This window comes from Aquarana catesbeiana, linkage group LG08 (assembly GCF_042186555.1).
Source record: "Aquarana catesbeiana isolate 2022-GZ linkage group LG08, ASM4218655v1, whole genome shotgun sequence".
Lineage (NCBI taxonomy): Eukaryota > Metazoa > Chordata > Amphibia > Anura > Ranidae > Aquarana > Aquarana catesbeiana.
Window position 1 is genome coordinate 75,778,990 of NC_133331.1, and position 26,752 is coordinate 75,805,741.

General features: G+C 43.4%; 1 protein-coding gene across 1 annotated transcript in view; it reads left to right on the forward strand.

The window, feature by feature from the left end:
* The window catches only part of LOC141105853 (alpha-2-macroglobulin-like), a 368,197-nt gene that overhangs the window by 149,611 nt on the left and 191,834 nt on the right, over nucleotides 1-26,752 (forward strand). Inside the window, exons 12-14 of the mRNA XM_073595997.1 lie at nucleotides 1,977-2,040; nucleotides 19,653-19,798; nucleotides 22,151-22,303. Of these exons, the coding sequence (XP_073452098.1) occupies nucleotides 1,977-2,040; nucleotides 19,653-19,798; nucleotides 22,151-22,303 (363 nt within the window). The remainder of the gene's footprint in view (nucleotides 1-1,976; nucleotides 2,041-19,652; nucleotides 19,799-22,150; nucleotides 22,304-26,752) is intronic.

The following is a 26,752-nucleotide window of genomic DNA, read 5'->3' on the forward strand; positions in this document are numbered from 1 at the left end:
CTACAGGGAGTCTGTAGATTAAAACAAACTTTGCAGCTTTGTCCAAATGCTATTTATGTACCCATGAGGCTCTGAAGAAGAGAAACGTATTAGCCTATGCCTCTAAAGGGACAGTCCCATGTGATGCGGACGGTTTTATGGACCTATGTGGAGGATTATTAGGATATGCTTTTATTCAAGTCTTCTTTTGAGAGTATAATACCTATTTTTGTATATTAATAAAGGCTAAGCCTTTGTTTGAACATAATGCGCTAGGCCTACGCACCTTCTGTTTTTTTCATGTTCCAGTGCTTTGGATTCTTAGTCTGTGGAAGGCAGCGAGGAGTGCACTATCCATTTCAAAGTGTCAGAGTAAAGAGTTCACAATTATAGAGGCCTACTGCACAGCACAGGAGATTGAACTGTGTGTTTTTTGGATGTACTTTCTGAAGACTATGTATAAATTCTGTCCTACCTGGTTGCCAGGACGTTGCTAAGAGACTACCAGCTGTCACTGCTCACCCCTATCAGCATAGGAGCAAGCCATTTCTCTGATTCAAATTCCCTCACGTGCATTTTTTTCCACTGACACAGTAGCTCTAAGCTCAGTGTTTGGAAGTTCACTCCTGTGATAGTAGGAGTGAACAGTAACAACTGGAAGCAATGCCCTAGCTACAAGACATGACAGAATGATGCCATCCACTACTGGGACAATGTCATCCAGTGCCCAGGGTGAAAATAGCAAATTGCACCCCCCCTCCCCCCAGCTGGAGGATGGGATTGGGGCTAATAACAGAAATGTACGTAAGTGTTGTGACATGTGCTAAGTGAGTTTAACATTGGTGCAAGGTCCCAACATGTCCCTTTGTCAGTGCTGTCACTGAAAGGAAAATATCCTTACGTTGGTGGTGTCTCTGGATGGAAAAAGTTTCCCTGCATCGGTAGTGTTACAGTAAGGAAAAAATCATCCCTTCATCAGTGGTGTAACTGGAAGGAAAAAATGTCATTCCGTTGCTGTAAAATGCCATTGCATTACTGCTGATCCTCTAACCCTCCCAAATCTTCCATCTTAGCACTATTCCCATTCCTCCCAGTCTCCTCCTCATGTGTGTCATATGACAGACCAGAGTCGAGGAGGAGCGTAGGGGAAGGTACCCTAGTCTTGTCCGTGGCAGGCAGGCAGCTAGCAGACAGTGATGGTGGCTACAGCAGCTGTGGGTAATTGTGGCACTGGGGACTCCAGGGCACCTCCCAGGAGATGCAGGGCTTGTGCCCTGGGTGCCTGAAGTTAGTGATGCCACTGCCTGCTTCAAGTCGGTTTTGCATTCCTCTAGACCTGAATGGAAATGCAAACCCTGCTTGAAGAGAACAAAAGCCAATGACCTTTTTAGTCCAATGACCTAAAGGGGAAAACTTTTGCACCAATAGTTAAAATTCTCTGTTACTTTTTTTTTTTTTGTCTGTCTGTTTGGGGAGATTTCTTTTGCACTTCCAGGAGCTACAACAGGAAGTCAGGGGAAATCTTTGTAAATTGAGAGGTAATCCCTTCTTAGGCAGCTGCAGCCTGAACAGCTTTCCCCTGGGCCTGAGGTTTGGCCATATATTTAGGTTTTTTTAATCAACTGCAGGCAACTCCAGGCTATCCACTATACAGATAACTCTAGGTGCAGCATTGTTTTGTTCTAGAGACAGAGACTCTTTAGGGTGCCTTCTCTATGGCAAAACATTTACTATCAAAAGTATACAATGGCTGTCAGGCCTATTTTACGGTCTGCAGATAGTTGTTTCTACACCATTACTGCCAGATTCTAAAACTGAGCATTTAATGTGCCAGCAGTGTGATGGATCCCTAATGAAATGCTATTTCAAACTGCAACTAGCAATATAGATATGTAAAGTGCAGTAAGCTAAAACAATCAGTTGGACTATATATTTCATAACTGTAAGACAAGCTGTTGAAGCCAAAGTATGTCAATGTATTATCATTGCTTTTACAGGTACGATCTGGCTTTAGAAGCCATATTCATAAAGAATATAAATTGGATGTCACCAAGCAATCAGGTAAGTTTCATATTATTAATAGCTTGAGAAAAAACAAACAGTGTTGTATGCTGTTCCTTATAAATGGCCCTGCTTCCCATTAGGACTAGCATAGAATAGATTATAGAGAACGTGGGTCTAATTCAGTGATAGACAACCTAAGACATGGGCAGGGTGGGCATGCAATGTCATTTTCAGTTGCACCTGGAAGATTGTCACACAGGATGTGCACAGGGGTGGACTGGCAAGCCAGAAGACCAAGGGGTCCTCTAGTGGGCCCATGCCCCTTGTAAACACAGCCCCATTGCAACAGCTGTAAGTGGTAAGTAGGCTGTCATTTACAAAGCCTGATATTTTACAGAGGCTTGCCTGATGTCACTGCCATTTGGGTGCCGGCCCTCCTCTCAGTACCAGCTAGGGCCCAACTTTAGAGGTCCTTACATGAAGAAGCTGCTTGTTTACCCTCTTCCTCCTAGAGGAACTGTCAGCTGTAGCTAGTATGAATGAAAATTCCCCATGTTTCTAATGGTGCAGGAATTGGGGCTAATCTGAGGTCTATAGGTGCTGGAATTGGGGCTAATCTGGGGTCTATAGGTGCTGGAATTGGGGCTAATCTGAGGTCTATAGGTGCTGGAATTGGGGCTAATCTGGGGTCTATAGGTGCTGGAATTGGGGCTAATCTGAGGTCTATAGGTGCTGGAATTGGGGCTAATCTGAGATTCATAAATGCAGGAATTGGATTTGGCCTGAGGTTTATGCTGCACTATTGTTTAATCAAGCTAGTTGTCTAACCCTTGAAAAATTGACACGTAAAGCCGAGTTCCACCCAAAAGTGGACCTTCCACTCATTGTACTCCTCCCCCCCTCCGGTGCCACATTTGATACCTTTCGGGGGGGGAGGGGGGACAGCATACCTGTCTTTCACAGGTATGCTTTCTTCACTTCCGGGAGCCTCAGCCGCGGGGATTGATGTCACGGCTGGGGCTCCCTCCTCCTCCCCCTGTCTCCGGGCCAGTAGGAGAGAGGAGCGGAGCACATGCGCAGTATGGTTCCCGGCATGAAGCTGAAAGGCTACACTGCTGGGTTTCCTTACTCGCAATGGAGGCGGCATGCACCCGACAGCTGATAGAAACATCAGCTGCGGTGCCGACATCGCTGGACTCCAGAACAGGCAAGGGTCCGATTATTAAAAGTCAGCAGCTGCAGTATGTGCAGCTGCTGGCTTTTAATTTTTGCAACGGTGGGCGGACCTCCGCTTTAAAAGATAAATTCACCTTTAGTAACATGTTACACCCATATTCAGTGTACAATATGTAACATGTTACTAAAGTACCTGCCGGCATTCTAACCTGATCCCCCATTGTGACAGCGGCGAGGGATCTTCATCCCGCACCCACTGTCACAATTGAAATATAGTGCAAACGTGTGGGGCTCCACCCACATGGCCGCATCGTTCATTCACAGTGTCCTGTGAATGAACAGACTACAAGTACCATGTACCATTTGCAGCAGATGACCTGTAGTTCTCAACGAACTGCAGGCGTGCTGGTGAACACTAGTTCATTGATCATCCTGGACTTCAGTAACTGCTTGCCCATACGGGAGCCACTGTGATTGTACACAGCAGGAACCTTTCAGCAAGTCTTGGCCAATGATTCATGGCTGGGACCTGCTGATCGGTTGTGTACAATCACAGCCCATAGCTCCGTGTTGACAATCAACACAGAGCTCTGTGCAGAGAGAACCATCTCTCTGTTTCTCATCGGCAGCACACTTTATACATATTACACATAGTTTAACCACTTGATTGCCCTAGATCAGTGATGGTGCACCTTGGCTCCCCAGATGTTTTGGAACTACATTTCCCATGATGTTCATGCACTCTGCAGTGTAGTTGGGCATCATGGTAAATCTAGTTCCAAAATATCTGGGGTGCCAAGGTTCGCCATCACTGCCCTAGATGTTAACCCCTTCACACTCAGTGTCATTAGTACAGTGACAGTGTATAGTATTATCACTGATCACTGTATCAGGGTCACTGGTGATGTCAGTGGCAGTTATTCAGTTCCCCCCAGCGTCAGTTAGTGTCAGATTGCCACACTATCACAGTCCCATTATAAGTCGCTGATCACCTTTCATGCAAACCAATCAATATAAACTTATTGAGATTTTGTTTGATCAAAGACAAAGTAAAAAGTAATGTCTTTTTTCCAAATTTTTGATCTTTTTTCATTTATATTGCAAAAAATAAAAAACCCGGTGGTGATCAAATACTACCAAAGGAAAGCTTTTATGAAAATAAAAAAAAATTACATTTTGTTTGGGTACAGCGTTGCATGACCACACAATTACCAGTTAAAGTAGTGCAGTGCCAAATAGACAAAAATGGCCTGGTCATGAAGGTGGTAAAATCTTCAGGAGGTCAAGTGGTTAAAATATGTTATGTATTCTTTTTAGAGGTCATTCACATGAGCACAGAGCCCTGTACAGTATGTGTTTATGTACTAGGTAGGGACAGATGTTCTAAACAACCGCCGCCGCCAACCGACTGTTAAAAATCAATGACCGTCTGACAAACACAACAACTTTATAGCTCTTCCCACATATCCAAGCATTTACATCTGTACTGGGACAGGTGTAGGGTCCTGGATGTAGACAGACTTTGTCCAGGGCCATGCATCCTTCCCTGTACAGATGTACATGCTCAGATGTGCAGAAGGATACATACAGCTGCTCCTGGAATTGATTTTTAGCAGGCTGCTGGCGGTGGCTGCATGGTTGGGCTGAAGCTGTGGGGTGCATAAACACACATATAAACACCCACTGCATGGGCTTCTGTACTGCACCCCCTTAAGGGCTGCAAGTTACTGGGACCCCCCACCCCACAGCCAGGCGCACTGAATTTCCACAGGCACTCCAGAGTCAGAGAACAGTCCGTGACTTTGTTTTTGTGGTTTATTAAGGTTTAATAAAATTGGATGGGGATGGGAAGTTATGGGATGCCTATTCAACTTTCAGGGACAACTCTTTCTATATACAGTCTCTATATACAGCTTCTCTTCTTCCTCCAGCACACACTTGCTTACAGAACCCAGCTGGCACACTGTAAATTATGCAACAATTACTCAGTCAGATGAAGCAATGGCCCATTACAGGCCGGGCCCCAGGGCCCCTTGGTTGTGTAGCAAAAAGTTCAGTGTCCAGCTTGCATCACTCCTGTGGTTACTGATCCCAGCACCACCTCTTCAGGCACTGCCAACCCACCTGGCTGCAGCTGCCCCATTCCCCAGCCCGCCAGGCTATCTTCTCCACAGTCTTCCAGACTAGGGTTGCTACTCATCCCTTTAAATCCGAACACTTTTGAATTACACAGGTTATGTTGCTGATTAAGGTAGTAATTAAACTCACTTGGTGCCTTATCTGCAATTAATTAGCCTCAGAACCTGTGTAATTCAAAGGTGTTCGAGTTTAAAGGGATGAGGTGGATACCCTATTCCAGACTGACATTCCCAGTCCTCTAAAACGACACTCACCAGCCCACCCAGTTGACTCTCAGGAGATCTCCCAGACATGCTGACCTGCTCCTGCTGTCCTCTCCTTGCTCCCATGCCTCCAGGAAGGGCTTGCTCCATGTGTTTTAGGAGGAATCTTCCAGCACCCGAGCCCCAGACTCAAGGTAACCCCCCAGACTAGGGGGCACCATCAAGGGCCACCGACAACCTTCTCAGCACTCCATCTCCAATCTTCCACCCGACTGCCCTGCTTGCATGATATGCCAAGCAGCTCCTCCTAGTCTCCACCACCATTTCCAGAACATTCTCCAATGTTCCAGAGAACAGGGGGAGGCACCAGAGTGGCTGCTTGCTGAGTTATCCAGCCCTAAGTCACTAAACCCTGACCCAGATTCACAGCCCAGCTTGGCTCTCAGCCAAGCCAATTTACCTATACTAACAACTCAAACTCAAACTCAAGTAAAACTAGCTAGAGGGTGCTACACTTCTAATGAGCCCCTAATAGGATGTTACAAAAATAAAAAATAAAACAAGGAGCCACTGGATGTATTGGGTCCCCTGTTCCTGTGGCCATACACTAAAAAGCCCCATGCACACTTACACACTTGGCTGGGTACGGAATGTTTATTGCAAATTCAGTATTTGTACAATGTATACACCCAAAGGCTCAAGGTGCATAGAGACCAGGAATGACACAGCAATTGGTTAAGTAGTAACAAGAATTAGAATTTTTTTTTTTTTTTTTTTAAACAAGAGCATGTTTATTCACTGATAAAAAAACATATATACATGTATGGGGTACACATATTACATCAATACAGATAGCCAAATTACACTAGTACAAAAAAGAGAAATAAAAAAGAAATATATAAAAATATAAAGAAAGACCCCCATAATTTAGGTACAGTTTTCATTACATTGGAGCGTTCACATTTGTAATTTCGACTTCTAATACAGTGTATTGAATATCCCTATATTCTTTCTTTTGTTATTATTCAACTATGTCCAATAGTCATTACGGCATTTCACAGGTTTCATCCAGGTAAATAGTATAATGTGAGTAATGCACACACCAAATATTCCCATGTTTGGTTAGTTACTCCACACAGGTTTCACTCGAGTTAAGCCACCTATCCCAAATTTTGTTGTATTTAGCCGGGCATCCCCTATGGCTATATAATACCTTTTTGTACAGTAATGTCCTATTTATTTCACCAATCCAAGCTTGAATAGTGGGAGGATTAGCCCTCATCCAGTGTCTAGCAATTACTTTCCTGGCACTAAATAAGGTTTCGTAGAGGAAAGTTGCCAAATACTTTTCAGTATCGGCGTCCGGCAATATACCTAGTAGGCATGTTTTGGGGTCAAGTTGTAGAGGTGAGCCCATGTGGTCATGTAAAAATGTTATAACTTGTGTCCAGTAGTGCTGAATGTTCGGACATTCCCATATTAAATGGATAAAAGAGCACGGGTCAGCTGAGCACCCTGGACATTTTGGATCTTGCTCATGAGAGAATTTAATTAGCTGTGAAGGAGTAAGGTAAGGTTTGTGGATGATATATAGCTGAGTCAGTCGTTCAGAAAGTGTCGGGGATGATTTTTTGACATTCTCCAGTGCCTCCTCCCAATCTGAGTCATCTATTGGGCCTATGTCATCTTCCCATCTAATTTTAGCCCTATCTATGATTCTTGCTACTGAACTTGTCCTTATGATACTATAGAGGCTGGATATTAATTTAGCTGGTTCTTCACCTATGATTACTTCAACCATGGGTAACGTTTGTGTGTTGGGGAAGCCATCTGTGAATTGGGCCTGTAGAGCGTGTCTTAATTGCATATAGCCAAAGAACATATGTGCCGGTAGGTCAAACTCCTCTCTGAGTGACTGAAAGCGCCTTACCCCCAGCGGTGTAAGTACCTTAAATAGAAATGTGATTCCTTTAGATGCCCACATTGTGGCACTCGGCATATGCTGTAATTCTTTTAGTTGGCGGTTACGCCATAACGGTGTGTGTGAATGATGGAAGTCAGCTCCAGTTAGTTTAAGCGCAATCTCCCAAACTCTTTTATGTTGGTGTAGCAGATGGTTCTGAGCCATTCCTCCTCTCCCACCCTCACTACCTCTAAATATTACTTGTAAGGGAGAATATATATCTTTATTTGGTCTTTTACATACTAAAGCCTGGTATCTGTTAGGGGTGCAACGGATCAAAAATCTCACGGATCGGATCGATCCTCGGATCAGAGTCACGGATCGGATCATTTTCGGATTAGCAAAAAAAAAAAAAAAAAAAAAACACACAAATCTTGTTACACCCACCGGAGTTTTAGATTTAAAAGCTATTTTCAACACAAAACCGAGCTTATATGCATAAATACAGTATTTGTGCATATAAGCTCAGTTTTGTGTTGAAAATGCCTTTTAAATCTAAAACTCCGGTGGGTGTAACAAGATGTCCGCTTGCCCCCTTCTCACTCTATCATTATTGTACTGTGCAGGAGTGTGGGGTGTAGCAAGATGGCGGCGACGAAACGTCACTTCCTGTCGAGACAGCGGCCGCTTGCGGGTGTACTAAGATGGCCGCCGGCTCCGGAGCTAGGCCGAAGCCGCGGCCTTTCCTATGGCTGAGGCCGAAAAGTGCTCCGCGGATCGCGGGTGTGCCGATCCGCGGAGGGTGATCCGTACGGATCACGGATCGGCAACGATCCGTTGCACCCCTAGTATCTGTCGTTGCCAGTTTTATGGAGGTGAAAGAGGTGTGAGATCTGCGCAGCTATGTAATAAACGTGTAAATCCAGAAGGGCAGCCCCTCCGGTGGTAGTAGGGTTTTTGAGGGTATTCCAAGCCAACTTATGCCTGTTGGATCCCCATATAAAGGAGTTGACTATGGTCTAGGGCTTTGAAAATTTTTAGGGGAATAAGTAACGGTGAGTTCCAGAGTATGTATAGAAATTTTGGGAGTAGTATCATTTTAAAGAGGTTGATCCTCCCCATCACTCCCAGTGGGAGTCTCGCCCAAGATTGTGTACGGGATTTAATATATGTAAATAAAGGCTCAATATGATTGGTGATAAATTCCTTGGATTCTCTAGTAATTTGTACACCTAGATATTTGAAAGATGCAACTCTCTGTAATGGAAGGGAGGCTGATTGGCACGTGGGTGATGTTAAGTCTAGGTGCATAATTTGTGATTTAGACCAATTCATACTCAGACCTGAATGCTTTCCAAAATCCTCTATGGTTTGCAGGGCCGCCTGCAGAGACGGGCCAGTATCTTCTAGATATAAAAGCATATCGTCAGCGTAAAGGCTCACCGTCTCCACCAGGTTCCCGACCCTGAGACCTCGAATTCCCGGGTGTGTCCTAAGGGAAATGGCCAGGGGTTCGCCAAGGCATACAAGAGTGGGGATAGTGGGCAGCCCTGACGGGTACCACGTTCCAACAGGAAAGGGTCCGACAACGTTCCGTTTACAAGCACCCTGGCTTCTGGTGAGAAGTATAATAACTGTACTCACTTAATGAATCTGGGTCCGAATCCAAACCTCCTAAAGCATTCCCACAAATACTCCCATTCCACGGAGTCAAACGCTTTAGAGGTGTCCAACGCCACCACTGCTCGGTCTCCTATGTTCTCGTGGGTTGCTTGGATGTTCATATATAAACATCGTAGGTTCATAGCTGTATTTTTTCCAGGCATGAACCCCGTTCGTGATGGATAATGGAGAGAATAATTTGGTTGAGTCGATTGGCCAATACTTTTGCTAAAATTTTAATATCCGCTTGGAGTAGTGATATTGGGCAGTATGAGTCCGGATATTGGGGATTCTTTCCTGATTTAGGGGTTACTATGATTACTGCTCGCCGGAGGGATTTAGGTAGGGACCCAGATTCAAAAATGTGATTGTATAATTTTAGTAATTCAGGGACCAATACCTCGGAATATTCTGCATAAAAGTCCAGAGGTATGCCGTCTTGGCCAGGGGCTTTTGCTGGGGCTAGGGATGCAATTGCAGCCGCAATCTCATTCGCAGTAAGGGGGCCTCCATGTCATTCATCTGGGGTTCTGAGATTTGGGGAAACGGTATGTCGTGAAGGAAAGACTGGGTCTCGTGTATAGTGACCCTCACTTTGGAGGAGTAAAGATCAGCATAGTATACTCGGAATGCTGTTGCTACCGATGTAGGGTCTGTTAAGAGTTCATTATGTGAATCTATCAGGGATACTACCACCGGAGGACTAGTGTCCTGGCGAGCCAAGTATGCCAACAGTTTACCCGCTCGTTCACCCATTTCAAACACCCGTTGTTTTGAGAAAAAAAGTTTTTGTTTGGCTTTTTCAAAATGTAATTGGTTTAAAATTCGGGTTTGTAATTTAAGTGCTGATACATTGGCTGGGGTGGGTTCTAGGTTAAATTCTTTAGTTGCCAATTCTACTTTTTCAGAGGCAAGGTGGAGTGCAACTTTCGACGAGGCCTTCAATTTATTTATACGTGAGGAAAGGATTGTACGGACGTGTATTTTAAATGCCTCCCACACCATATCCTTCTATGCAGTACCCCTATTTCGGTTGAAAATATATTGCCATTCCTCTTGGACATCCACCCGGTCATTTAAGGCAGACAGCCAAAAGGGATGGAGGCGCCATGTGTGGGATCCTGCATGTGGGGCGAGGTGTAGGATAGCCCAACAAGGAGCGTGGTCTGATAGGGATCAAGTGTGATATCCTGAGTCTGATAACAATGGGAGAAGCATTTCTGAGATTAGTATGAAATCTATGCGAGACATTGTAGAGTGTGTTGCCGAAAAGCATGAGAAGGCCTGATTGTTTGGGTACTTAAATCTCCATGTATCAATTAAAGAGAACTTGGACATCAAGCGCCCAAATATAGTACAGTCGGGGGTTTGTGTGCATTGAGTAGACTGCAGTCTGTCTCTGTTAGGGTTTCGGACTGTATTAAAATCCCCTAGCCAAATAGCAGGGATTGCAGGGTATTGTGACATATACAGTAAACCTTCAGTGATTAAAGTAGAGTTATAAGGTGGGGGTATGTAAAAGGAAAGGATCAGGTATTGTGAACCACTGATAGTACAATGTAGGAAGATGAACCTGCCCTGGGGATCTGTCCGCACTGAGATTATACCAAATGGGGTATTCTGGTTGATAAGTATAGAGACCCCCCTTGAGTAGGAGGAGTACGTGGCATGGTACGCCCACCCTATCCATGGGCGCTTCAACGCAATCTGCAATTGGCCTGTAATGTGCGTTTCCACCAACACAATTATATTCGCATGATAGGATTTGAGACAGTTAAAAATTGCAGTACGCTTGATTCTATCTCGGATTCCCCGGACATTCCATGTTAGGAACTTTATGTTAGTCATATGTGTCATATGGATATTTATAGGGGCACGTCTGGATGCATCTTCCCAGGACAGGTTCATCCCCTCCCCACATCCCCCCCCCCATAGAACATCCCAGCTCAGTGTCAAGTAATACCATACACAGTCATTACCAGCATAATTCAACAGTTCATAACACATGCTCTGTAAACTTAATTGAAACAATTCCCATTCCCCCTCCCTGCTCTCAGCCACCCAAACTTGGCTGGAGCCTCAAACCCATAACCTGTGTGACTACTTGTAAATAACATGTTACTGCTGCAATCCAAAGTAGTACGCACTACCTGTATTGCCATCGGCTGAAGCCTAACGGGCCACATCGATGTCAATATACCATACTAGTGGTAGGGACGAAAAAAAAAACGCTGGTTAATAGTCCAGCAATGAGATTTTAGACTCTGTGTGTTTTAAACACTTAATGGTAAGAAATGCTCTATTCTTTCGCTCATATGTGGTATATAGCATTAAATAACAAACTATTAACACATTGTGCTCAAATGTCTATTGACAATAAACTGGTATCCCCACTCCCCTCCTCCCCCTCCTGTTTTAAACAAAGCTGTTACCAATCTTGGAGTGTGGGGATCTGGGGGGAAAAGGCAGAACGGTGAAAAAAAAAAAAAAAAAAACCTTTTCTTGGGTAAGGTAAAGTCACAGGGAGAAAAACTGTAGTAGGGACGACCCAGCTCAGGCCATACCAAAATTTATGCTGGAGTGCAGGGGATGTGGTCTAATCGGACAGTGCATAGGTGAGTCACTGCAGAGTGATTAGTACAAAAGCACCTCAAGAATTCTACCGCGGTGCAATAGCATCAAATGGTGTTTTGCAGTTCCCATAGGGGCCAAGGCCTTCATTTAGGATACAGTACGCACTGTAAGTTTTGAGGACTGTATGAGGGCCTAGAGTCTCACCTAGCCTTCTTTGCGTGTCGGCATTGACTTTAGGCTGGTCTGTTCCTCTCTGCATCTCGTCGATCCATCCACTCCGAGGCAAGTGCTGGGTCCTCAAAGAAATATGCTCGATCCTCACCCACAACGCGTAGGCGAGCTGGAAACAACATTGCATATTTTATATGTTGTGCTCGTAGGCGCCGCTTGACCTCCGTGAATCTGGAGCGTTGTTTTTGCACCTCCGCAGAAAAGTCTGGAAAAGCTGAGACAAATCCTGCTTGGAACGGAATGTTACCTTTAATTCTCGCATACGGAGGACCGCATCCCGATCCCTGAAGTTTAGTAACTTCGCAATAAAGGTGCGTGGAGGAGCTCCTTCAGGTGGGCGGCGGGCAGGCATGCAGTGCGCGCGCTCCACCACAAATGTGGTGGAGAAGTCCTCTCTGCCATAAGTGGATATAAGAAGTTTTTCAAGAAAAGTAGCCGGGCCAGTGCCTTCTGAGCCCTCCGGTAGGCCGATAAATCGTAAGTTGGATCTGCGGGCACGGTTTTCCAGGTCGTCATGTTTCTGCGCCAGTTGTTGAATTTGGCGTTTCAGATCTTCCTGGGAATGTTGCAGGGGGTATAGGGTGTCCTCTGCCCAGCTAATTCTGGTCTCTGTTTCAGTGACTCTTTCCCGGAGCTTTGTCATGTCTTGCCTTATCAAGGAGATGTCCACTTTCACCTCCTCCAGCTTGGTCGTGAGGGTAGACTGGCAGAGGGAGATCGCCTCCAGGACCCGCGCTGTGTCAGCTACTTCATGCTCTGTGTGAGGAGTGGAGTGTGCTGTGGAGGAGGCGCCATCTTGCCCCTCGCCGTCCCACTCCGTTCTCCGATACCTTTCCAGGGACGACGAGGTTGCGATGCTCCGTTTCGGCGGGGACATGACACGGCCGGTGCAGCGGGCTTTAGTGTCTCAAATGTGGGGCACAAAGTGCGTTTTGGGATCACAGAATGCCGAATACAGGATCTACCACGAGCGGAGCACTGATCACTTGCGTCCTATCCCATTGCCGTCCAGGCCACGCCCCAAGAATTAGAAATTTAATGTAATGAATAAACAGTAGGAGAAATGTACTGCAATGGTTAACCACTTAAGGTACCGTGTTGCTCTGGGAGGTGGTAACTTAAGGGCACACAGCAGTGCAATCTGTGCCCGCTATATCCACCAGACACAGAGGCTAACAGATATGGATACAGAGTCGCTGTGATTGGCCCTGGTACCATGTGATCGCTGTGACAAATCACAGCTATCACATTACTACTATTAAACAAGTGCAGTCATTCATGGCACCATTGTTTACTACTGTGATACAGTGGTCACAGATTGTACTGCTGTGCGCCTTTAAGGTACCACCTCCCAGAACAACATGGTACCTCAAGTGGTTAACCATTGCAGTACATTTCTCCTACTGTTTATTTATTACAGTAAATTTCCTCTTTGTTTACCTTATTGCTACTACTTAAAGTGATTCTTAAGGCTAAATGTTTTTTACTTTCATGCATAGAATGCATCCTTACCTTCACAGCCAGTGAGCCAATGAGGAGAGATTTTGGGGGGGGGGGGGGGGGGGCGTCTTATGGACGCATAGAGCAGGGGTTTGGGAGCGAGCATGCAGCAGTGCCCCCAGGGCAAGTGGCTTTCTCTGGGGGCATTGCTCAAGGGGGAGGGGCCAGGAGCGCCAGTGGGGGACCTGAAAAGAAGTGGATCTGAGCTGCTTTGTACAAAACCACTGCACAGAGCTGGTAAGTATGACATGTTTGTTATCAAAAAAATGAAGCTTTAATACCACTTTAACCAATTGATGTGTCATTCCTGGTGTCTTTGCACCTTGAGCCATTGGGGTGTAAATACAGAAACTGAATCTTCAATAAACATTCCCCACCCAGCCAGGTGTGTAAGTGTGCTTGGTGCTATTAGGGTATCTTCATTTTTAGTATTTCTGCACTGTTTGTGAGAGCAGTGGTCCGGCTCTCCAGCATGATGCTAGTATAGTGTATTTTAAACTTTGATGCCACACTTAAAGTGTAAGTTCACCTTTGCAGAAAATCTGTAAGGTGAACTTTTTTTACTTTTAATACTTTTTATTAGCAAAATTCATTAATAAAATACCATTATCCATCAAATCATTGTATTTGCGCAATTTATACAAATGACAAAAACACCAATAAATATAAATATCCAAATTTTTACCCCTTTTTAACCCCCCCCCTTCCCCTACCCCCCCCCCTCCCATCCTCACACAACTCCCCTTCCAACCCACACACACCAACCTTTCTTCGCACTACATCTTCCATCCTAACCAACTTCCTTTAACTAACGTATTCTGATACCAACCATGAACTCCATATTTTTTCAAATTTATTATAATTACCCCTCTTTTTGTAAGTGTACTTCTCCTTTCCAATCACCTCCTTTACTTCTTTCAACCATTCTACTACCGTCGGGGGATCTTTTGCCTGCCAGTTCCGTCCAATAAGTTTTTTACCTTGAAACAAACATCTAATTATTGCAGTCTGTGTGTCTCTTAATATACCATTTTCCTCCATCAGGCCCATAAGACAGGTCCTGGCCTCCATACCCAGCGATGTCCCAAACACAGAATTTATTTTATCAATCATACCCTTCCAATACCTGTAAAACCTGGGACATCGCCAGAACATGTGTACCAAGTCACCCCTCCCATCCCCACACCTTTGACATACAGCATCAGGCTTTTTTTCCAAACATATACAGCTTCAAGGGTGTGTAATATGACCTGTGTATCAAATACAAATGAGAGATAATCTGTGAGGGAGAGAGGGAGATCCTGGGCCCCGATGCCAAAACATATTTCCATTGTTTGTCCGATATTGGCCCAACATCCCCCTCCCATTTAATCCTATTTTTAGGTTCCACCAATCCTTCCTGAACCGCTATGTTTAAACTCTCGTACATATCAGAAATTAATCCTTTAGAAGTACTAGCATTGACCATTTTCCTAAGAGAGGGCATTTCACACCACTGTGGCTCCTTCCCACTAAATTCTGCATCTAGGGCATGCCTGATTTGCAGGTACCTATAAAATGATCAGTTGGGAACCGCATACTCTTCCGCTATCTCCTGGAATGACTTTAACCTACCTGCCTTATACAGCTGTGCCAGGAAGTGAATACCCATTCCCATTCCTCTATTTTCCCCATTACTTTAAGTTCTTTTAGGTTTTTATTATCCCATAATGGGAAAACTCAGAGAAGCCAACATAGCCTAACACGTTCTTGACGGACTCCCAACTTTTAACCATTAGCTGAGTGGTAGGACAATTGGAACCAAAGGAGTCTGCCTGAACCGTCTCTACTATCGTGTCATGGCTGGTATCATTCAGCAGTAAGTTACAACCTGCTCCCCTTTCTCCTGGCCTATTGCTACCTCCCATATACTACATTTGAGTCACAAGGAAATAGCACCTTAGCTCCGGCAGTGCCATGTCCCCCACCTCCCTCGGCCGCCGCAACGCCTGCAAACGGATCTTTGCCACCCCGTTTTTCCAAATTAACTCTCTAAACACACTGTCCATTTTTTTAAACCAGTGTTTAGGAATCCACACTGGAGAGTTATGTACTACATATAAAATTTGTGGCAACCATACCATCTTAATTAAGTTGCAACGCCCGGCGACCGAGAGAGGGAGACAGCCACACACCCGGCTTTTCTGTTTTAATTTCTTCATAAGTGAAACCACATTTCCTGTTATATACTGCCCTGGGTCTCTTGTTACATTAATACCCAAATATCTCATTTGACTTACTACTCTAATTTGGGATACTTGTTGCGGAAGTGAATCTATGAGGGGGTCTATTGGTAAAAGTACAGATTTTTCCCAATTAATTGTCAGCCCAGAGAAATAACCAAATTCCTTGACTAGCCCCATAGCTACCTTCAGAGAAGTCTGCGTATCCCCCAGAAACAGCAAGATGTCATCAGCATACATAGCAACTTTCTCCTCCCCCCTCCTTCTTTTAAAACCCTGTACCTCTTGGGCAGATCTCAAAGCAATAGCCAATGGCTCCATTGCCAGGGCAAAGAGCAGGGGCAACAATGGACACCCCTGTCTCATTCCCCTCCTCAACTGAAACCATTCTGAGCACTCCCTGTTAACCCTAACCTTATCCCTTGGGCTATCATATAATAGACTTAGCCTATGGACAAAGTTAGGGCCAAATTGAAATTTGGCCAATACCTTCCACATATAGTGCCACTCAAGACAATCAAAAGCTTTAGCCACGTCTAATGAAAGGGCGGCTCTACTACCGCTGTTCTCTATTGGCAGTTGCATGTTTAGGTACACTCGCCTTATATTCGTGCTTGTAGATCTATCCGGTATAAAACCGGTTTGGTCTGAATGCATTACTTTGGAAATTATTCTATTCAACCTTGTTGCCAAGGCTTTTGCCAAGATCTTCACGTCCGAGCATAAAAGTGATATAGGCCTATATGAGGTCACGTCAAGCGGGTTTTTCCCCTCTTTTTTAGTAAAACAATTATTGTGGCTTCTGTAATAGCTTTCCTCCGCAGCCCCATTGAACACCTCCATGAGTTTAGGGAGTAATACTTTCCCATACTTCTTAAATATTTCTATGGGTAAGCCATCAGGACCCGGTGCTTTCTGATTTGCCATATCTGCTACTACCCTTTGCAACTCTTCCACCGTCAACGGGGCGTCCAATTCTTCCCTATCCTCTTTTATTTTCAATTTCCCAAAAAAATTCCACTTTTCCCCTTCTATATTTATTTGTGGTGTACTATACAGGTTTTAAAAATAATTTTTAAATTCTTTTACTATTTCTGGGGTAATTTTAATTTTAATTTTCCCATCCTTATCCTCAATTGCTGGTACAGTGGCTTAGGGGCAATTTGCCTTAACTATCAGGGACAGAGTTTTCCTAACTTGCTCTCCTTCCCCCCAAAAAATGTGTCTGAAATATTTTTTCCTTTCCACTTTCTCCAAAACTAATTTCCTGTAATCATCTTGACTCTCTAACCACTTTTCATAACTAGCAAGGGGCGTGACCTCCACATACCGCATTTTTCTTCTCACCCTCTCTTTTGCTTTGATTTCTTTAACCTGTGATTGTTTCTTAGCATAGGAGATTTTCTGTATTAGCACACCCCGAAGAAAAGCCTTCAGGGAGTCCCATATTATCCCCAATGGGGCAGATCCTGAGTTTAAATTTATACATTCCACCAAGCTAGCTGTGATAGCCCCAGCATCTTCAATAATTTAGAGCCAAAAGGGATTTACTTTCCAGTCGCCTCTACTATGGCTCATCCCAGTTTTTATTAAAAAAACTACTGGTGAGTGGTCCGAAATCCCTCTTGGCTCATAAACTCCTCCAATACATTCAATGCTTCCTCATTGCCCAACACAAGGTCAATTTTGGACAAAGTAGCATGTGTCCTAGAGTGACACGAATATTGTTTCACTCCCGGATGCCACTTCCTCCAGACATCCACCAACCCTATCTCCTCACAATATTGGAGGAGCGGGCCACTAGGTGCCCCATTATTAGTAGTTCTCGGTGGAAACCTATCTATACAGTTATTCATAGTCATATTAAAGTCTCCTGCCACTATAACCGGCACCCCTGGGATATCTGCTATAAATTTAGTTAAATCACCCAAAATTTCCGTACTAAATGGAGGAGGAATGTAAACATTGCCCAATACACATACTCTGTTTTCAATTACACAAAAAAGAAAAATATACCATCCACTCTCATCTACTCTGACTACAGGAGAAAACCAAACCCGAATTTATCAATATCCTCACACCTCTTGAATAGGAGGAATAGGTGGAATGATACTGCACCTGATAATTCCTATGCCATTGATTGTACTTTTCACCAGGTGTGTCTCCTGCAGGCAGATTATTTTAAATTCCCCTGTACCAACCATAGAGAAAATTGCCTGTTTTTTAGGCCTATCCTTTACCCCCCCGCACATTCCATGAGCAAATCTTAACTTGCTTTATTAGATCTGGGGATTTACCTCTACCATCTTTGGTACCCATCATTCTCCTGTCCATGTTCCCTTTCTCCCCTCAGGATATTCCTTAAACTTATCCCTCATTCTTTTGTGCCTAAAATACAGTAACATTTTCCCCTTAATTCCTCTATTCCGCCTAAGTGCTTTCCCCACTTGTGCAAACTCAAAATCTCCTATATCATACCATAACACATATCTTCCCCCCTTATACTCCCATACAACCACACAAACGTTTAAAACACCGCTGCACAAATACCGTGTGATATAAAATATTGTAACAATCTCCATTTTATTCACTAGATTCTCTGCTAAAAAATATATATATATATAATGTTTGGGGGCTCTAAGTAATTTTCTAGCAAAAATACGGATTTTAAATTGTAAACACCAAATTTCAAAAATAGGCTTAGTCATGAAAGGCTTTTCATATTAAAAAATCTGAATAATATATTTATTACAGTATATGCAGCCTGATTCATTACATTAATAAATACTGAGGCTTGGGATTTAAGGCTAGGACAACACAGGTCCTTTTTCGTATCTCAATCACACCCAGAAATGTGCTTAAGAAAATGTTAAGCAGATGGAACCAATGGCTTCCTATTGTATAATCTACACTAATGAGCTGAACTGCCCTGCTTTGTAGGTCATTTTTTGGCTAATAAGCAAGAAGGGTGTCAAAATATAGCATTGGAGTGGGCACTGCCCTGGGACAATGCAAAAATATATTTAAAAAAATTAATTGCAGCTGGGTGCAGTCATTTTTTTAGCATTGAGATTTACAAAGAAAAAAAGTTGCTGGAAAATGACTTGGAAAGCTGTTATTGACAGCTTCTATGTTTAAGAAAAAAAAAAACACCACAAAGACAATGGGTCTGATAAGTATTTTGGGGGACGTTTGGAGCGGTGTGTGTGCTTTTTATTTTTTTAAAGCTGACAACGAATGTTATTTACCAGCAATTTAACGGTTTCTTTTTTTTTGTAAATTAAATTTTTTGCTGTGGCACATGCTACAGCAAGCATAAAAGAAAAATGTGTAGAGTTCCCCTAAAATGCATACCAGACCCTTTGGATGAGGACAGGGGTATCCTCCCCACAACCCTTGCCTGTTGGGGTCTGTGGGCAGGGGGCTTATTGGAATATGGAAGCCCCTGTAACATACAGGGGGTCACCAGGTACTAGCCTCCGTGTGAATGAGTATGGGGTACATAATACCCCTACTCTTTCACAAAAAAAGCTGTAACCTAGAAATAGACACCCAAACATTTGACAAGACCTTCTGTGAAAAAATAAGAACCCCAGCATAAGTTCTTTACTGTAAATCCACTGTCAATCATGCCATCAAGATTCCCAGCCATGTAAGTGAATGAGGCTTGTGACATCACTGGTTGTTAAGGCCTTGGCGGTGCCTGGATTCACCGGTGTCCTTGCCAACCATTGACAGTGGAAAGCTGTCATGTATAATAGCAGTAGTAATACCATTACTATATATGGCGTTCAGCTCCCACCAAACCTTTGAGCTTTCGTCCAAACACCTAAACAGCCAAACCTAAACCTGTTTTCAGTCCAAACCTTAAATTCACCCCTAATCTACATAAGATCCCCCAGCAGCCAGCATGGAGGTGCCAGAACTACGTTCCCCCGTATTTTCGCTGAAAAAAATCCCTGGGTATAGTTATTATCTGCACTGAGGCGTTCTATATGTAAGACTGTTATTTGTATACCACCATTTTTCTGTCTAATGTACAATTTATTTTTTATCTAGCACCCCATGGGTCTTTCCCAATAAAGATTCATATAGATGGCGATGTGTCCCCAGTCTTCTATGTTCTTGTGTACACTACATTGCCAAAAGGGGAAACTCTTTCTGCTCACAGCACGTTCAGAGTCTCACCATGTTTTAAGCATAAGGTGAGTGTAATACTCCAGTTTATTTATAAAGCATAAATACAAAACTATGTACCATATCAGGTAACTTATGGAACACAAAATTAGCATTCATTACAGCAAATGTATTATTTTATTATCAACAATACCAGTCCACATGTGGTTCCAAGTGAGAATAAGGTTGCTGTGAAGAAACCTTTCTGTATTTGGAGATTAAATCTTTTTTGACTCTAGACGTAAAGAGTGTCCCCTTGTCCTCTGTGATGATGACCTTAAAGTGAATACATCAACACTAAGTTAACGATATGGACCACTTATGTATTTGTACATGTTGATCATATCCCCCCTTAATCTCCTCTTCTGAAGAGGGAATAGGTTCAGTTCCTCTAATCTTTCCCCATAGCTGAACTCCTCCATGCCTCTTAATCAGTTTGGTTGCCCTTCTCTGCACTTTCTCCATTACCTGATATCCTTTTTGAGAACTGGTGCCCAAAACTGAACTGCATATTCCAGATGAGTTCTTACTAATGATTTGTTCAGGGGCAAAATAATATCTCTCTCTCTGGAGTCCATACCTCTCTTAATACAAGAAAGGACTTTGCTCGCTTTGGAAACCGCAGCTTGACATTGCATGCTATTATTGAGCTTATGATCTACCAAAACCCCCAGATCCTTCACCGCCATTGATTCCCCCAGTTGTACTCCCCCTAGTATGTTTGATGCATGCATAGTGCAAAACTTTACATTTATCAACATCAAACCTCATTTGCCACTTAGTTGCCCAATTAGACAGTGCATAGAGGTCGGCTTGTAAATTGGAGACATCCTGTAAGGACGTTATTCCACTGCATAGCTTGGTGTCATCTGCAAAGACAGAAATGTTACTTTTAATCCCAGACCCTATATCATTTATAAAGGTAAAAAATAAGGGTCCCAAAACTGATCCTTGGGGTACACCACTGATAACCTTAGACCATTCAGAGTACGAGTCATTAACCACTAATCTCTAAATTCTGTCTTTTAGCCAATTTTCTAGCCCTTTACAAATTGATCTTTCCAAGCCTTATACTTAAGGTATTACAAAAACCAGTTAAAATTCAAATCCAGAGGCAATTATTAGTAGAGTAGATACATTTATATAGTCTTACAGATACAACCAACCCTCTGGGGGCAACTATAATAATGAAGCGGCCGGCGATGAAATTGAGTTTTACACCCCTGCCTTAGAGTGACAGAATTTGGGATCAGGCATAGTCACCAAAGTATGACAACAGTTTTTACTACCCACCTCATTCATTACTGCCCAGTTGGTTGGTGGCATCCCACCAACTTTGGAGGGGATTTACTAAAAGGGGTTCTTACAGAATCTTGTGCAGCTGTGCATAGTAACCAATCTGCTTCTAACTTCAGCTAATTCATTTAAGCTTTGACAATGAAACCTAGAAGCTGATTGGTTACAAATTGGTTACAAACGAAGCAAACTTCTGTGTGCACCAGTTTTAGTAAATCTCCCCCATGGAGTCATATAGTGAGTCTCCTATCCATTTTAACTATAGCCCTCCCTATAGGTTTGGTTATTGATAATCAGAAATTTTGCAAGTTAGTGATAAACTTGAGTTGCCACCATTTTTTACTTCAAACAGGAGCACACTAAAGCTGGATACACACTATCCAATTTTCTGTAGATTTTTTCCTTCAGATTTACCAAAAAAATATAATATGGGGTCAAACCTAAACACTTTCAATTTGGCAGGCCCTTGCACTATATGGTTTTGGTAAAGCTAAAGGAAATCAGACAACAAAAGTTAGTATAGGGTGTATGGGGGGGGTCTTATGCCCCGTACACACGGTCGGACTTTGTTCGGACATTCCGGCAACAAAATCCTAGGATTTTTTCCGACGGATGTTGGCTCAAACTTGTCTTGCATACACACGGTCACACAAAGTTGTTGGAAAATCCGATCGTTCTGAACGCGGTGACGTAAAACACGTACGTCGGGACTATAAACGGGGCAGTGGCCAATAGCTTTCATCTCTTTATTTATTCTGAGCATGCCTGGCACTTTGTCCGTCGGATTTGTGTGCACACGATCGGAATTTCCGACAACGGATTTTGTTGTCGGAAAATTTTATCTCCTGCTCTCCAACTTTGTGTGTCGGAAAATCCGATGGAAAATGTCCGATGGAGCCCACACACGGTCGGAATTTCCGACAACACGCTCCGATCGGACATTTTCCATCGGAAAATCCGACCGTGTGTACAGAGCATTAGACTTATTCAAAAGGCAGGTTTTATTCTGGTGCAGTACTGCTAATATACACCTTGAAGAGAGCAGTTCAAAGATTTAAACTTCACTTCTGTAACTTTTCATTCAGGTACAGCTCAAGTTCTCTAAAGAAGAAATCCTTCCTGGGGGAAAGGTGAATCTGGAGGTCTTATCAGACTCGGGGTCATTGTGTAGCGTGCGCTCTGTGGATAAAGGATACCATCTTCAATTTCCTTATGATTACTCATTCGCTTCTCATGTTGTAAGTTACAATTTCAGTTTTAAGTGATTGAAAACCCTTATACACTGCTCAAAAAAATTTAAGGAACACTTTGAAAACACATCAGATCTCAATGGGGATAAATATTATGCTGGATATCTATACTGATATGAACTGGCTAATGTGTTAGGAATGAAAGGATGCCATGTCGTTTGATGGAAATGAAAATGATCAACCTACAGAGGGCTGAATTCAAAGACACCCCGGAAATCAAGGTGAAAAAACAATGCAGCAGGCTAGTCCATTTTGATGAAATTTCATTGCAGCAACTCAAAATGGTACGCAACCTGTTGGTGTCAGATGGACCAAAACATAATGTACCAGAGGTGCTGTATTGGATTTAGGTCAGGCGAGCGTGGGGGTCATTCAATGGTATCAACTCCTTCATCCTCCAGGAACTGGCTGCATACTCTCGCCACATGAGGCCGGGCATTGTCGTGCACCAGGAGGAACCCAGGACCCACTGCACCAGTGTAGAGTCTGACAATGGGTCCAAGGATTTCATCCCGATACCTAATGGCAGTCAGGGTGCCATTGTCTAGCCTGTAGAGGTCTGTGCATCCCTCAATATTTATGCCTCCCCAGACCATCAGTGACCCACCACCAAACCGGTCATGCTGAATGATGTTACAGGCAGCATAACGTTCTCCACCTGCTCTCATCTGTGAAAAGCACAGGGCACCAGTGGTGGACCTGCTAATTCTGGTGTTCAATGCAAATGCCAATTGAGCTCCACGGTGCCAGGCAGTGAGCACAGGGCCCACTAGAGGACATCGGGCCCTCAGGCCAGCCTCATGAAGTTTGTTTCTGATTGTTTGGTCAGAGACATTCACACCAGTGGCCTGCTGGAGATCATTTTGTAGGGCTCTGGCAGTGCTCATCCTGTTCTTCCTTGCACAAAGGAGCAGATATCAGTCCAGCTGATGGGTTAAGGACCTTCTACAGCCCTGGCCAGCTCTCCTAGAGTAACTGCCTGTCACCTGGAATCTCCTCCATGCTCTTGAGACTGTGCTGGGATACCACAGGTATCGCCTCATGCTACCAGTAGTGATACTGACCCTAGCCAAATGAAAAAAATAATGAAAAACAGTCAGAAAAGTTGAGTAGGGAAAAAAAATGTCAGTAGCCTCCACCTGTAAAACCATTCCCGTTTTGGAGGTCATCTCATTCTTTCCAATACCAAAGCAGTTGAATCTGATTAACAACCCCCTCCACTACTTAACTGATCAGATTAATATCCCAGGAGTTTAATTGATTGATGCTATACTCTAATTAAAAAAAGTTCCTTTAATTATTTTGAGCAGTGTATATACGCAGTGAAGTGACTAGCATTAGGTGATACACAGAGATGAAACAAATCCTTCTTTATAAGTTGTGCCTGTTTATATGCAGCCTTCTCTTCCCTCCAGCGTTCCAAAATGCTCACATTTTACACAGCATCTCTCAGTTCTGAAAAGCACGTAGTGAAGATCTGAAGTCTCACACTGCAGAGCTCAGTGAGGAGAGCTCTGAGCCCTGATTGGAGGCTCGGCTAAAGATAGACATCCCTTACCTTCTCACAGTACACAAGAACATGCACAGCTGTGACTGTCAGTCACAGGCTGTGTGCTGGAGCTCTAATCCCAATTATTAATTATGTCTTGGAGTCAGGAAAAGCTGTCAGATTTCACTCATGAAAATAACAGAGAAATGAAGCAGCAGAAAGAAATCACGCCCAAGCAGTATTAATTACTTAATAACCGCACTATAGCCACAAGACAGCTACAACATGGCTCTCACGTTCTGGGAGGGCGTCCATGGACATCCTCCCAGAGCCATGCCCCCCCCCCCCCCCCACGCTCCCTGGGAACGCAGCATTCGGCGCGTCCTGTGATCGCTGTGCCCTTTGGACACAGCTGATCACGGTAAAGTGCCAATCACAGTGGCCCTTTACCATGTGATTAGCTGTGTCCAATCACAGCCGATCCCATGTAAACAAATTCTCGTTAACAGTATTTCCTTTCCTCAGCACTGTCACTGTGTGAGGAAAGGAAAGCCGATAACCGACAATCCTTTGACAGCACACATTTACTCTCATAATCAGGGCACTAAACATCAGAGCCCAATATATCAGTGCAGCCCCACCAATGCCCCCTATCAGTGCGGCCTCATCAGTGCCCATCAGTGCAGCCTCAACAGCGCACATCAGTGAAGGAAAAAAATTACTTATTTTTAAAATTTTATAACGGAAACTAAAAAAAAAAAAAAAAAACTTTTTTTTTTTCAAACGTTTTGGTCTTTTTTTGATAGCTTAGCAAAAAATAAGAAAACCCAGTGGTGAGTTAATACCACCAAAAGAAAGCTCTATCTGTCATATGTCAAAATGTCACATGGGTACAGTGTTGGATGACCTTGCAATTGTCATTCAAAGTGTGACAGCGCTGAAAAATTTGCCTGGGCAAGAAGAGGATGAAAGTGTCCAGTATTGAAGTTGTTAAACCCAAATACAAAAATGTATTATATTGCAGCGTTTTTTCTTTTATTTTCACCTGGTGATCTGGCCAGTAAGTCAATTATTTTTGAACTTACTAACAGAACAAGCTGTCCCGCAAAAAATGACAGAGGGTTGAGTTAAACCATTTAACACTGATGGGGTGCTTACAATGGTCAGCTTTTTTTATTTATTTATGTAAAACCTTTATCCAAAAAGGGAAAAAACTGTTGCTGAAACTGATTAAAACATGTTAGCTGGAGTTCAACTTTAATTTATTAGTCAAGTTCTTCTAAATCTGCTAGTGTCTCCTAACACTGCCCTCTCCCCAGAATGACAATGCTGCTGTCCAAAGGTGCTTCTGTTGCTCCTACGTGCAGGGTGAAACAGCCTAAGCCTGGAAGTGTCTTACTGGCCAGATCACCAGGTGAAAATAAAGGAAAAAAGCAGAAAAGTAACTAAAGCAGCCACCACATTTAAATATTTGTAAGCTACAATATATTAAAGCTTAATTTTGGGGTTTAATGCCTCTTTAATTAATCAGAATCTTGAGCAGCTTTCTAACTTTGTAGAACTTTGTTCAGATACCAGAATCTCTGCACCGTGTTCTCTGTGACCCCATAGGAGAGGTTTCTACTCTCTTCCTGTTCTGTATGAATAAAGGCAAACAAATATTGGCGTACTGGAAGCCTAATTGAATGGGCAATAAACAGGGCAAAGCCAGTGGATAAAGTCTGTATAAATAATGTAGTCCACAAAATAAAGTGATAGTCTCCGGAGGTGTGGATTCTGATGCTAGATGGCTGCTTGCTCTAACAAGAGCTAGAAGGGACTCTGCAGGGACACGAGGAAAGAAGAAAGAGCGCCATCTAAGAGCAGCAGTACATACATTTATTGCAATGTAAAGAAAGCAACTCACTGTGTAACAGGTTCATCAGCGCAAACTGTTGGCGCTATACAAATCCTGTATAATGATAATATTAATATAGCAGAATGAAAGTTCATCCACTCTGGGGTTGGACGTGTATGAGTGGGCAGCCACTGATCCTGGCCACGCTGGTGGCTCTCAGTGCTTCCTGGAAGATCGGGTACACTCGAGAGTAGCCGCTGACGTCACATCCAGGTCCAAGGGTGAGCGGGCGGTGCGTGCATTCAGAGCATGCATGCTCCTTTATCAGGCAATCAGTGGTATAAGTAAGGAGCTGGAGCTGGTGGGAGTGTCACAACAGCGCCATGGTGACAGCTCAAAACAAAACCTGGTCTCCATATGATTGTTCTAAAAGCACAGGGGAGTTAAACAAAAATTACTGAACTAAATAATAAAAGCTGATACTGGCAAATGAGATAGAAAACTTAAAGCGTAATTCCACCCAAAAGTGGATCCTCCGCCTTTTTGCCCCCCCCCTAGTGCTCTTGAAATTTTCCACATTTTGTCATGATACAACCAAAAACGTTAATGTATTTTATTGGGATTTTATCTGATAGACCAACACAAAGTGGCACATAATTCTGAAGTGGAAGGAAAATGATAAATTGTTTTCAAAATGTTTTACAAATAAATATCTGAAAAGTGTGGTGTGCATTTGTATTCAGCCCCCTTTACTCTGATACCCCTAACTAAAATCTAGTGGAGCCAATTGCCTTCAGAAAACACCTAATTAGTAAACAGAGTCAATCTGTGTGTCATTTAATCTCAGTATAAATACAGATTTTCTGTGAAGTCCTCAGAGATTTGTTAGAGGACCTTAGTGAACAAACGGCATCATGAAGGCCAAGGAACACACCAGACAGGTCAGGGATAAAGTTGTGGAGAAGTTTAATGCAGGGTTAGGTTATAAAAAAATATCCCAAGCTTTGAACATCTCACTAGGCACTGTTCAGTTCATCACCTGAAAATGGAAAGTGTAAGGCACAACTGCAAACCTACCAGGACATGGGCGTCCACCTAAACTGACAGGCCG